Source organism: Salvelinus namaycush, chromosome 28 (genome assembly GCF_016432855.1).
Source record: "Salvelinus namaycush isolate Seneca chromosome 28, SaNama_1.0, whole genome shotgun sequence".
NCBI lineage: Eukaryota > Metazoa > Chordata > Actinopteri > Salmoniformes > Salmonidae > Salvelinus > Salvelinus namaycush.
The window spans coordinates 3,124,082-3,137,688 of NC_052334.1; the positions used below are offsets into that span (position 1 = coordinate 3,124,082).

The following is a 13,607-nucleotide window of genomic DNA, read 5'->3' on the forward strand; positions in this document are numbered from 1 at the left end:
TTTTGTTTTGATTGAACACATGAGTTAATTTAGTGTACATCATTTATGTTAACTACTAACGGTAGCTAGCTAGCTAGCTAGCAAATACAGTCAGGAGCATTTATTGATGTCAATCTCTGACGGCTTGCTCAAATCATGATGGTGAGTACCAGCTATCCATAACCCACTACAGTGCTGGAAAGTAAATCATGTATTAATCAATGTACATGTTGTATGGGTTGTGAACAGTTAACCCTCAATCATGACTCAAATTCCATAGCTTTACATTGAGCCATTGGACGTCCCTTAGGTCTGTTTAGTAACGCGGGTGTATTAGTACACACGCGTTGCTTTCAATTGTATTGGTTTGCACAAAAACCGTCTGTGGGAAGCCAGAAGTGAGATACAATTCCATTTCAAGTTACTGTGCTGGTGGGCAGGACGGTTGGTCAGTATGACAGGGGGGAATTTCTTACAAAATATCTAAAGGATCGTATTATTAAACTAAGTTTCCAAACATGGGTCTGTTGTAGAACCACTTTATCGCTTCTTACCTTATGTCAGAGATACAAGTCCCCACATGTACATTTTATTTTTGTCCAAATGTGTCTCACATGCAGGACTTTTATTTTGATATGAGGTAAGCAGAGAGGAAATGGGTCTAAAACAGACCCACCTTTGGAAACTTTGTTTAATAATACGATCCTTTAGATATTTTGTATGAAATTCCCCCCTGTCATAATGACCAACCGTCCTGCCGACCAGCACAGTAACTTGAAATATAATTGTATTTAACTTTTTGTTCAAATCAGACGGTTTTTGTGCAAACCAATACAATTGGCAGTGACTCTAGTGTATGTAAAAACACCTATATGTCCCCTTTAGCCTTACGAGGCTAATGACCCGATGCTGCGCAAAATGCTTTGTCTAAAAGCAAATACGGCTCGTTTTGGAGACATTTGGAACTTAACTTTAATATAAGCGAGAAATAATTTTTCAAATACAAAAGAATACACTTCCTGTATGCAGTTTAGGTTCGTGTTATTTTGAAAACACATGCAATCCAGACGGAAATGTGGAATGGAATGGTCCAAATGCGAGCACAAGGTGAGAGGATGTGTCGAACACGAAGCCAGGTACAACTTTGCTAAACAGCGCACAGTAAGTGTGTCTTTTGTATTTGAAATTGTATTTATTACAGTTAAGTTCCAAAGATTTCCAAAACCGTATCGCTAGCGAGGATTAATAACATTTCTAAATGTTAAAACATCGTCGGGATTGTAGTTCATATGGAGCCAGCTGTCCTCCATGACATCTGCTGAGAACCCAAGACAAGGGCCAGCTGTAAGCCAACTTGAACCCCCTTGGGTTCTGGAGAGGTTGTGTACAGTATGCCTGAAGCCCTAACCCTGAAATACAAGCTGTTACAATATTTTCAGTGTTCACACTTTTCTGATCTTATGTTTATAATCAGTGATTACCAGAGAAATGTCCTCTCAAGTCCAATTTACCAGTTAATGTCTGATCTTTATTTTAGGATGGTGAGAAAAAACCCAGCCTGCTGCTCTCCTTTACTGAACCTAAATCTGAGGGTCCTGATTGTAAGAGTGGAGCACAGAGTGAACGGCAGGCTCCAGAGATGGCATCAGTGAAGCAGGAAGACTGCAGTCAAACACTGGGACTGAATGTCAACATTAAAGATGAAGTAAAGGAGGAAGAGATTGAAACATTTGTGTTTCATGGTAAAAAAACGTTTTCACATTCTCAGAATAGGACTGTAGGAGTGCTGATGTAGGATCAGTTTAGCCTTTTAGATCATACTGAATAATATTATATGGACGGGGAGACCTGATCCTAGATCAGCACATCTAATCTGTGTGACTTTAGGTCCAGGTGAACTGACTAGGCTAACGCTCCTGTTTCACTGAAAGAGGTAACCTAGATGGTGTCTCATGCTACTCACCTGATTTGCCATCAACATTTTGTCTTCTTCACTAGACGTGTAACGTTTAAACAACATCGGGATCGTTAACGTTTAGAAAAAATCCCTAATCGAAAAACTGTTTTTCGCTCACTAAATTTAGATCACCGTGCAGTTATCACACAACATATTATTTTCTGTGTTCTAGCCTAGCTACAGTAGATGATAGGCTATAAAAGCCTGTGGAAAGTTGTGTAACTTAAATAGAGAGTAAGAAGCAAACTTTAAGTTACTTTGGTGAATATGCGAGATACAGATACCTATACTTGCAGTTCTTTCTGCCTGCCCCCTCCTCTCTCTCCCTCACGCTGGCCTGCCTACCTCTTCCTTTCTCCCTCACGCTGGCCTGCCTGCCCCCTCCTCTCTCTCCCTCCTCTCCCTCCCTCATGCTGGCCTGCCTGCCCCCTCCTCTCTCTCCCTCACACTGGCCTGCCTGCCCCCTCCTCTCTCTCCCTCCTCTCTCTCCCTCACGCTGGCCTGCCTGCCCCCTCCTCTCTCTCCCTCCTCTCTCTCCCTTACGCTGGCCTGCCTGCCCCCTCCTCTCTCTCCCTCCTCTCCCTCCCTCACGCTGGCCTACCTGCCCCCTCCTCTCTCCCTCCTCTCTCTCCCTCACGCTGGCCTGCCTGCCCCCTCCTCTCTCTCCCTCCCTCACGCTGGCCTGCCTTCCCCCTCCTCTCTCTCTCCCTCACGCTGGCCTACCTGCCCCCTCCTCTCTCTGCCTCACGCTGGCCTGCCTGCCCCCTCCTCTCTCTCCCTCCTCTCTCTCCCTCACGCTGGCCTACCTGCCCCCTCCTCTCTCTCCCTCACGCTGGCCTGCCTGCCCCCTCCTCTCTCTCCCTCATGCTGGCCTGCCTGCCCCCTCCTCTCTCTCCCTCACGCTGGCCTGCCTGCCCTTTCCTCTCTCTCCCTCACGCTGGCCTGCCTGCCCCCTTCTCTCTCTCCCTTCTCTCTCTCCCTCACGCTGGCTCACCTGCTCTTTCACTTCGCTAATGTGAGTGTGTGTTCAGTCTTCGATCTGTTGCGTGTAGAATATCCTAATGTATTCATTGATGTTAGGGTCCTGTTTTACTGAAGTTGTGAGAGACAGATCTTGATTACCGATAGATAGTGAACAGTTCTGACTCTTATCTGCCTGGTGGCTGACCTGCCTTTACTGTGCCCCTATCCTCTCTCTCAGTCCCTCGCTAACTCGCTTTGGATTCTAGCTGACTCGAATCTTGCCACTCCGAAATGGGAGTTGACACTGAGAGTTGACGTGCAAGGGAATCTATTCTTTTGTAGTCGACTCTCCACCACTACGACATCGTTGTTAACAGTTGGAAAAATGTCAGAGAAAGGCAAGCGACAGCAGCGAAGTCCTGTATGGTGACGATACTTTGAGAAGTTAAAGGAGAAGGTGGTGAAATGCAAAACACCGGGCACGGAGTAGCGGTGACTGCGGTAGACTGAACTGCATTGCCCTAGTTTTCATATGCAGGACCCTTTTGCCTGATGAATACATGCCATTTTATTATTTTTGTCGTATCTTTTAAACCCTAAAAAAAAAATACTGTTTAAACCTTAAAAAAAAAAATAATAATAATAAATGTCACATCCCTATTCTTGAACTTAGGGCCGCCTGGAGAACTCAAAGAAGAGACAGAAGAACACAAAGTCTTACTACTCAAAGGTATGTTTTCTATCTTCTGACACATGGAACATTTTTAAGCCACAGTTCAGAGTCTGGCCAGAATTCAAACCAATGGGGATACCCGACATCACTCAGCAATTTAATTTGAGAATGCCTTGTTTCAGGGAGTATGACACATGCACACCCATCAGGCTAATGGCATTCACCTGTCAAAAATTACAACAAAAACACAATTGAATAATGGCCTAGCACCTTATTTTACTGCTACGTAGGACCATGATAGAGGTGGACAATTGTGCTAAGCTCGTAACCCATTGTTTTTATTCCTCAGGAATCAAGGGAACCAGTCTAGCCTTTTGGGGGCCCTAAGCGGGCAAAACATACACTACCGTTTAAAAAGTTTGGGGTCACTTAGAAATGTCCTTGTTTTTGAAAGGAAAGCAAAACATGTTGTCCATTTAAAATAACAACCAAATTGATCTGAAATACAGTGTAGACAATGTTAATGCTGTAAATGACTATTGTAGCTGGAAACGGCTGATTTTTTAAAATGGAATATCTACATAGGCGTACAGAGGCCCATTATCAGCAACCATCACTCCTGTGTTCCAATGGCACGTTGTGTTAGCTAATCCAAGTTTATCATTTTAAAAGGCTAATTTATCATTAGAAAACCCTTTTGCAATTATGTTAGCACAGCTGAAAACTGTTGTTCTGATTTAAAGAAGCAATAAAACTGGCCTTCTTTAGACTAGTTGAGTATCTGGAGCATCAGTATTTGTGGGTTCAATTAAAAGCTCAAAGTGGTCAGAAACAAATAACTTTCTTCTGAAACTCGTCGGTCTATTATTGTTCTGAGAAATGAAGGCTATTCCATGCGATAAATTGCCAAGAAACTGAAGATCTCGTACAACGCTGTGTACTACTCCCTTCACAGAACAGCGCAAACTGGCTCTAACCAGAATAGAAAGAGGAGTGGGAGGCTCCGGTGCACAACTGAGCAAGAGGACAAGTACATTAGTGTCTAGTTTGAGAAACAGGCGCCTCACAAGTCCTCAACTGGCAGCTTCATTAAATTGTACCCGCAAAACACCAGTCTCAACGTCAACAGTGAAGAGGCGACTCCGGGATGCTGGCCTTCTAGTCAGAGTTCCTCTGTCCATCTTAATCTTTTCTTTTTATTGGCCAGTCTGAGATATGGCTTTTTCTTTGCAACTCAGCCTAGCAGACCAACATCCCGGAGTCGCCTCTTCACTGTTGACGTTGCATCCCGGCCAGACCCTCCGCTAACCCGGACGACGCTGGGCCAATTGTACACTGCCCTATGGGACTCCCGATCACGGCTGGGTTGTGATACAGCCCGGGATTGAACCAGAGTCTGTACTGACGACTCTAGTACCTTAGACCACCACTCTGGAGGCCCAAAATGGAGGAGTTTTAAAGCTAATTTCCTGCAATTTTTCTATGACTGTGTTCATATGATATCTGTGCGAGAGTGACTAACAAAAGCGATGTGGTTCCCCCTGGAGGTCAGGGCCCCTGAGCACATGCCCTGCGTGCCCGGGGGTAATTTGGTGATGATTACTACAAGGTTCAGATATCTGGCTAGACTACCTTACCTAGCAGTCTAAAACATTTTAGCTGACATGGGCTAATTGAGTGACTTACATAAGTGGAAAATTGCCAACGCACTACCAAATTTTGAAATTGCACCTTGCATATTTTACTTTTATAAATCTCAACAGACTGAGTTCGTATAAAAAACGCAACCCTGGCGGCTGCAGGGCCCTACGCGCAGCTTGTAGTTTGCGTATAGGAAGAGGCGGCACTAAATGGAACCATCTGAGGAGAGCTGGACATACTCGTCTCCAGTGAAATGTTGTCTGAAATGTATCGGACATTTAACTCAAACAGAACCAACCCCTTAAAGGAGCAACAAGTTGAAATGTCTATTCAACATGTTGCTGCAGGATTATTTCTGAGGAAGTTACTGTGAAAAATTCAGACTAAATAGAAGCTAGACTATCATTCTGGAGAGGGTTTACTGCCTCATTATGCTGTAGACTTTCATAGCAAGAGATGCCTGTTATGACTGAGCAGTATTGTTTTTCTGTTGTGATTTACACAGGAGAAGGACCTGACTACGCTGAACTTAAGGTTGCAGTTGAAACGTCCAGAGAGCAACACCATGAAGAAAGCAAAGCTAAGGGGTCACACCACTGCCCACACTGTGAGAAGAGTTTCCCATTCCCATCATATCTTGAAAGACACCTGCGGAAACATACTGGAGAGAAGCCTTACTCCTGCTCTGTCTGTGGGAAGTGCTTCAGAACGTCAACTCATTTAACCACTCACCAGGGAGTTCACACAGGGGAGAGACCTTACTCCTGCTCTGACTGTGGGAAATGTTTCTCTCTTATAAGTAACTTTAAACAACATCAGCGAACACATTCTGGAGAGAAGCCTTACTCCTGCTCTGATTGTGGGGAGAGTTTCTCTCAACATGGTAACATGCGTCGTCACCAGAAAAGACATTCGGGAGAGAAGCCTTACTCCTGCTCTGATTGTGGGAAGAGTTTTATTACAACAGCTGAATTAATCAGTCACCAGAGAGTGCACACAGGAGAGAAACCTTTCCACTGTTCTGTCTGTGGGCAGAATTACTTTAGCCTGAGTAACTTAATACGCCACCAGAGAATACATACCTAGGACAGAAGCCATATTCATGCTTGACTGTATGAAGTGCTTCAAAACATAATCTGAACTAGAGGTCTTTACGAATCCACCTGTACCCGAATACCCGACAACCGATCCGGGACATGAGCGGATCTGGATCCAGAATTCTAAATAATGTTACAGGTCTGGGTCGGATCTGATTTGATTGTCATGGGTCTCGGGTATGTGTAATTTAACTGACTTGTCCGGAAGGGCCCGTACAGATCCGAACTCAACTGCTGCAGTAGAGAGAGAGACATGTTATGATTTATGTTGCTGCTCCTTTTCACGAGAGTGGAGCGTGCAGCTTTTTGTTGGCCAATCATAAGTCATCAAAGCGGCAATAGGATGCAGTCATACAGCCTCCATGTGTGGCAAAAGGCAGAAGATATCTAATGAATGGAAGATAAACTTTTATTTACATTATTTTAATTCTAACTATAGGCAACAACGACCAGGAGCCAACAGGTAGGCTGCTACTTCATTCAGAATATGAAGGTGTTATTTGTAACTGTAGGATGAGAAAACGCATGTACTTCAGCCTCATGTGGGGCGGCAGGTATCCTAGTGGTTAGAGCGTTGGGCCAGTAACCCGAAAGGTTGCTAGATCGAATCCCCGAGCTACAAATCTGTCGTTCTGCCCCTGAACAAGGCAGTGTTCCTAGGCTGTCGTTGTAAATAAGAATTTGTTCTTAACTGACTTACCTAGTTAAATAAAGGTTAAATTTAAATTAAAAAATGCCTAGCTAGCTAACGTTAGCTAGCTTAACTAGCTTCTCCCACGTTTGATGGAGTCAAGACGGGTACTACGTAATCATATTTGATGATAAATAACCAGCAGCTATTAGTCTAATATAGTGCAAGTCGGCATGTTGGTTGGTTGCTGTCTCTTGTCTCATGCTCCCCATGACCCTCGCTGACAGTACTTCCGCCTGCTAGAGCGGCACCTCTCTCTCCCTCCTCCCCATGACCCTCGCTGACAGTACTTCCGCCTGCTAGAGCGGCACCTCTCTCCCTCCTCTCACGCTTTATCAGCTCCGGTTAATAAAGTAGCTTAAAACATTTATTTTCTGCTGCTTCCATCGTTCTGATCAGATCAGACGGGTCTGGATCCGACCAGGTCTATACGGTATGGGCCTAGTTGTCCTCGTGTCTGTTCGGAACGGGTTTCTATATTTGAAAATTAGATTTATGCATGTCGGATCTGGGTGGGAAAGCCTCAGGTCCTTTTAGGAATGGGTACAACTTTTTGGACCCTTGAAGACCTCTAATCTGAACTAACTCTACGTCAGAAAGTGCACACAGGGGAGAAATCTTCCTGCTGCTCTGATTGCGATTCACTCTAATGGGTTAATAATGATAGTGTGTACACCGGTACACAACACAAGCAGAATTCATAGTCAGAAAAAGGTACAAGTTCTGCTTCCAGGTGATTGGGAGGTGCAATGGCGGCTTTACACAACATGCTGCAATTTATTTAATCTAAATGTAGCAACTATTTATTATTGTGTTTTCAACTGCAAACTGTCCACTGAGACTCTAATCGACCACGGTGAACCCACATTCAACGCTACGCTCTGTGCAACAGCGGAATACTAACTCCGACATCAGAGAATCGACCGGTGACTTGAGCGAGATAAAATGAAAACATTTATGAACACGCTACAAACCGATTTCCGAAAAGAAGTGGAGGAAATGAAAGCGGAATACTCAGAGGGAGTAAAACAACTCAGACTGGACACCAGCTAGTCAAAACAAATCATGCCTCGCATAAGCAACAATTGGGCCAAATCTCCTCTCAAACAACGAAGGTATAGTCAGACCTAGCGCAAAACACCAAGATAGTGACTGAATGCAAAGACGAAATGGAGAAGCTGACACTCAAGTTATCCGTTTAAGAGGTCAGGGCTAGGAGGCCAAACAGCAGCCTCGTGAACCTGAAAATTGTGATTTCCCCCCCAAAAAACAGGCTTCCATGTATGGAGAAAGGCTCATTGAGCAATCCATCCACTCTGATCTTGGAAGCACTGAATGGCTATACTGAGGCCAGATGCCCAGCTACCATCGTCTATGAGGGCAAGGACATCACTTTCTATGTGGATTACAGTCTCCATACCATGCAGAGGAAAGCTTACACTGAGGTCCGGAAGAAGCTTGTCGTAAAAAGTACACAGAACTTTCTAGTCCATGTGATAATGTGGGACAGGAAGCTCCTCTCTCACACTGTTGAAGACATGGAGAGGTACCTACACAGTCCCAACATTGACCCTGTCTGCCGAGGATGGCGTCCCTCCAAGCTGTTGTGGAGCGCTACACACCGAGGACGAGGAGCCCAACCAGCATGCATCAGGGTCAGGAGGGATGGCCTAACAGGGAGGACCAGCATGTATCAGGGTCAGGAGGGATGGCCTAACAGGGAGGACCAGCATGCATCAGGGTCAGGAGGGATGGCCTAACAGGGAGGACCAGCATGTATCAGGGTCAGGAGGGATGGCCTAACAGGGAGGACCAGCATGTATGAGGGTCAGGAGGGATGGCCTAACAGGGAGGACCAGCATGCATCAGGGTCAGGAGGGATGGCCTAACAGGGAGGACCAGCATGTATCAGGGTCAGGAGGGATGGCCTAACAGGGAGGACCAGCATGCATCAGGGTCAGGAGGGATGGCCTAACAGGGAGGACCAGCATGTATCAGGGTCAGGAGGGATGGCCTAACAGGGAGGACCAGCATGCATCAGGGTCAGGAGGGATGGCCTAACAGGGAGGACCAGCATGTATCAGGGTCAGGAGGGATGGCCTAACAGGGAGGACCAGCATGTATCAGGGTCAGGAGGGATGGCCTAACAGGGAGGACCAGCATGCATCAGGGTCAGGAGGGATGGCCTAACAGGGAGGACCAGCATGTATCAGGGTCAGGAGGGATGGCCAAACAGGGAGGACCAGCATGCATCAGGGTCAGGAGGGATGGCCTAACAGGGAGGACCAGCATGTATCAGGGTCAGGAGGGATGGCCTAACAGGGAGGACCAGCATGTATCAGGGTCAGGAGGGATGGCCTAACAGGGAGGACCAGCATGTATCAGGGTCAGGAGGGATGGCCTAACAGGGAGGACCAGCATGTATCAGGGTCAGGAGGGATGGCCTAACAGGGAGGACCAGCATGTATCAGGGTCAGGAGGGATGGCCTAACAGGGAGGACCAGCATGCATCAGGGTCAGGAGGGATGGCCTAACAGGGAGGACCAGCATGTATCAGGGTCAGGAGGGATGGCCTAACAGGGAGGACCAGCATGCATCAGGGTCAGGAGGGATGGCCTAACAGGGAGGACCAGCATGTATCAGGGTCAGGAGGGATGGCCTAACAGGGAGGACCAGCATGTATCAGGGTCAGGAGGGATGGCCTAACAGGGAGGACCAGCATGTATCAGGGTCAGGAGGGATGGCCTAACAGGGAGGACCAGCATGTATCAGGGTCAGGAGGGATGGCCTAACAGGGAGGACCAGCATGTATCAGGGTCAGGAGGGATGGCCTAACAGGGAGGACCAGCATGCATCAGGGTCAGGAGGGATGGCCTAACAGGGAGGACCAGCATGTATCAGGGTCAGGAGGGATGGCCTAACAGGGAGGACCAGCATGCATCAGGGTCAGGAGGGATGGCCTAACAGGGAGGACCAGCATGTATCAGGGTCAGGAGGGATGGCCTAACAGGGAGGACCAGCATGTATCAGGGTCAGGAGGGATGGCCTAACAGGGAGGACCAGCATGTATCAGGGTCAGGAGGGATGGCCTAACAGGGAGGACCAGCATGTATCAGGGTCAGGAGGGATGGCCTAACAGGGAGGACCAGCATGTATCAGGGTCAGGAGGGATGGCCTAACAGGGAGGACCAGCATGTATCAGGGTCAGGAGGGATGGCCTAACAGGGAGGACCAGCATGTATCAGGGTCAGGAGGGATTTCCTAACAGGGAGGACCAGCATGTATCAGGGTCAGGAGGGATGGCCTAACAGGGAGGACCAGCATGTATCAGGGACATGAGGAATGGCCCAGCCTGACAGGGAGTGGAGAGAGCAGCAGTAAACCACACGGGAAAGGTCTTTAATTTCTCCTGAGACTGATAGTTCCTATTCTGTTGCTCTTGACGAGCCATTTACTGATCCTGTATATACACTACGTGGCCAAAAGTATGTGGACACCTGCTCGTCGAACATCTCATTCCAAAATCATGGGCGTTAATATGGAGTTGGTCCCCCCCTTTGCTGCTATAACAGCCTCCACTCTTCTGGAAAGGCATTCTATTAGATGTTGGAACATTTCTGTGGGGACTTGCTTCCATTCAGCCACAAGAGCATTAGTGAGGTCAGGCACTGATGTTGGGCGATTAGGCCTGGCTCGCAGTCGGCGTTCCAATTCATCTCAAAGGTGTTCGATAGGGTTGAGGTCAGGGTTCTGTGCAGGCCAGTCAAGTTCTTCCACACTGTTCTCAACAAACCATTTCTGTATGGACTTCGCTTTGTCATTCTGAAACAGGAAAAGGGCCTTCCCCAAACTGTTGCCACAACGCTGGAAGCACAGAATCGTCTACAATATCGATGTACGCTGTAGAGTTAAGATTTCCCTTCACCCGAACTAAGGGGCCTGAACCATAAAAAACAACCCCAGACCATTCCTCCTCCACCAAACTTTACAGTTGGCACTGCATTGGGGCAGGTAACGTTCTCCTGCCATCCGCCAAATCCAGATTTGTCCGTCGGACTGCCAGATGGTGAAGTGTTATTCATCACACCAGAGAACATTTCTACTGCCCCAGAGTCCAATGGTGGTGAGCTTTACACCACTCCAGCCAACACTTGGCATTGTGCATGGTGATCTTAGGCTTGTGTGCGTCTCATGAAGCGCACGACAAACAGTTATTGTGCTGACGTTGCTTCCCGAGGCAGTTTGGAACTCTGTAATGAGTGTTGCAACCCGAGGACAGGCGATTTTTACACGCTATGTGCTTCAGCAGTCCCGTTCTGTGAGCTTGTGTGGCCTACCACTTCGCTGCTGAGCCGTTGTTGCTCCAACATGTTTCCACTTCACAATAACAGCACTTACAGTTGACCGGGGCAGCTCTAGCAGGGCAGAAATTTGACAAACTGACTTGTTGGAAAGGTGGCATCCTATGACAGTGCCATGTTGAAAGTCACTGATCTTTTCAGTAAGGCCATTATACTGCCAATGTTTGTCTATGGAGGTTGCATGGCTGTGTGCTAGATTTTATACACCTGTAAGTAATGGGTGTGGCTGAAATAGCTGAATCCACTCATTTGAATGGCGTCCAAATACTTTTGACTTTTTTTGTGTCTGTTTTTTGTTATAGTATTTTGATTTTGAGTACTGCACTATTGGGAAGGGCTTGCAAGTTCATGTTAATCATTTCACTGTATTTGTGCATGTGACAAATAAAACTTGAAAAATCAACATTTTGTCATGGCTATCTCGGTCTCTGGACTCCATTGAAAACCTGTGGTTTGAAGGCAGAGTCTATAAGCTCAGATGAAGGATATCAAGGATCTGTAAAGATTCTGTATGGAGGAACGGTCTTAAGATTCCTACTAATGTTGTTCTCCAATCTCCTAAAATATTTTAGAAGAAGGCTCAGCGTCGTTGTCGTCGGAAAGGTGAGGAGGGTGCTGGAGTATTGAAAACAGGGGATTCGATAATGTTGACTCTTATCTGTTTTAGATGTATTTGTTGTATTACTTGTTAAACAGCATACAATATACCTCTGTATTTGTATGATCTATTTTAAAGTATTTTTTTTGCTCATCTTCATCAGGGGATCCAATCAATTTGGACCCCACGGTACATACAGTACAATGGGAGAGGGGTGTGGCATACACAGGAGGTTGAACTCAGACCACTAGAACTGGGATTCTCATATCTAGAGACTTTGGAACTTCTGTGAGTGTAATGTTTACTGTTCATTTTAGTTTATTTCACTGTTGTATATTATCTACCTCACTTGGTGTGGCAATGTTAATATATGTTTCCCATGCCAATAAAGCCCCTTGAATTGAATTGAATTGAATTCCACGCCAAAGAACTTCTAGCCAGCAATTTTCAAGTGCAGTGGATTTGAGTTTCATTCCATCTTTGTTTGAACCTCGCAGGAGTTTATGTTATGGTGAGTCGTGAAACAACAGCTGTATTCTCATATTAGGTGTCTGTTTATTTGTTAAACAGAAGCACATTCATTTACATTTAATTTAAAAAACTAATTTTCACCTCTCACAAATATTGTAAAATACTTCTAACCTACACTTTCATGTCTAGAAAAAAATATTCCTTGAATTCGAATTTATTATACACAGAAAATAAGGGAGAAGCTTTGATGACAATGCTTGTAATAACTCTTATGACATGTTTTTTTTATGCAGGAAATGGGACTGTTGTAATCAGGTTTAAAGCAATATTTCCCTCTGGTGAAATGATTTAGATCTGGTAATTTACCCACATTACGTGGCGCGTTCAAGTGCTAGTCAGAATTAGAAAAATCTGAAATGTACGACTTGCTAACTAACTGGCTGTAGTTGTACACGTGCCGCGTTCAACGAATATAGCAAGTCGAACATTTCCGAGTTTCGACTGGTATGTGAACACGGCAACACTCCCCAGCACTGGATGACACTACAGGACAAACACTGACAGATGCGTGCGATTTTTGGTTACAGGACGTCGCCTATCAGTCAGGGCCAGGAAGAACATTCAGGTAGATTGTTGTTCACGTAGCTACCAACAAATGTGTTGTGCAGCGGGGTGCCAGAACTGGAAAACCACTAGACAGGATCTTCATTTTTACCGCATACCTTCAACTAGCACTCGGACAGTAGTGGAGAAGGTGGAAGGTTTTAAGTTCCTCGGTGTACACATCACGGACAAACTGAATTGGTCCACCCACACAGACAGCGTTGTGAAGAAGGCGCAACAGCGCCTCTTCAACCTCAGGAGGCTGAAGAAATTCGGCTTGTCACCAAAAGCACTCACAAACTTTTACAGATGCACAATCGAGAGCATCCTGTCGGGCTGTATCACCGCCTGGTACGGCAACTGCTCCGCCCACAACCGTAAGGCTCTCCAGAGGGTAGTGAGGTCTGCACAACGCATCACCGGGGGCAAACTACCTGCCCTCCAGGACACCTACACCACCCGATGTCACAGGAAGGCCATAAAGATCATCAAGGACAACAACCACCCAAGCCACTGCCTGTTCACCCCGCTATCATCCAGAAGGCGAGGTCAGTACAGGTGCATCAAAGCAGG

General features: G+C 46.3%; 1 protein-coding gene across 1 annotated transcript; it reads left to right on the forward strand.

Annotated features, from left to right (window-relative positions):
• Positions 1–1,530: 1,530 nt before the first annotated feature.
• Positions 1,531–6,917, forward strand: LOC120023787 (gastrula zinc finger protein XlCGF71.1-like). The gene is made up of 3 exons (XM_038967889.1): positions 1,531–1,721; positions 3,573–3,629; positions 5,719–6,917. The coding sequence occupies exons 1-3, from the start codon at positions 1,619–1,621 to the stop codon at positions 6,297–6,299; spliced, it is 741 nt and encodes a 246-aa protein (XP_038823817.1). The 5' UTR covers positions 1,531–1,618; the 3' UTR covers positions 6,300–6,917.
• The last annotated feature ends 6,690 nt before the right edge of the window (positions 6,918–13,607 follow it).

Excerpts from the sequence above, each read along its gene's own strand:
- LOC120023787 (XM_038967889.1), top strand. The coding sequence starts at position 1,619 with ATGGCATCAGTGAAGCAGGAAGACTGCAGTCAAACACTGGGACTGAAT. Across the intron at positions 1,722-3,572 it reads TGAAACATTTGTGTTTCATG|GGCCGCCTGGAGAACTCAAA; the intron begins GTAAAAAAACGT and ends TCTTGAACTTAG. Across the intron at positions 3,630-5,718 it reads CAAAGTCTTACTACTCAAAG|GAGAAGGACCTGACTACGCT; the intron begins GTATGTTTTCTA and ends TGATTTACACAG.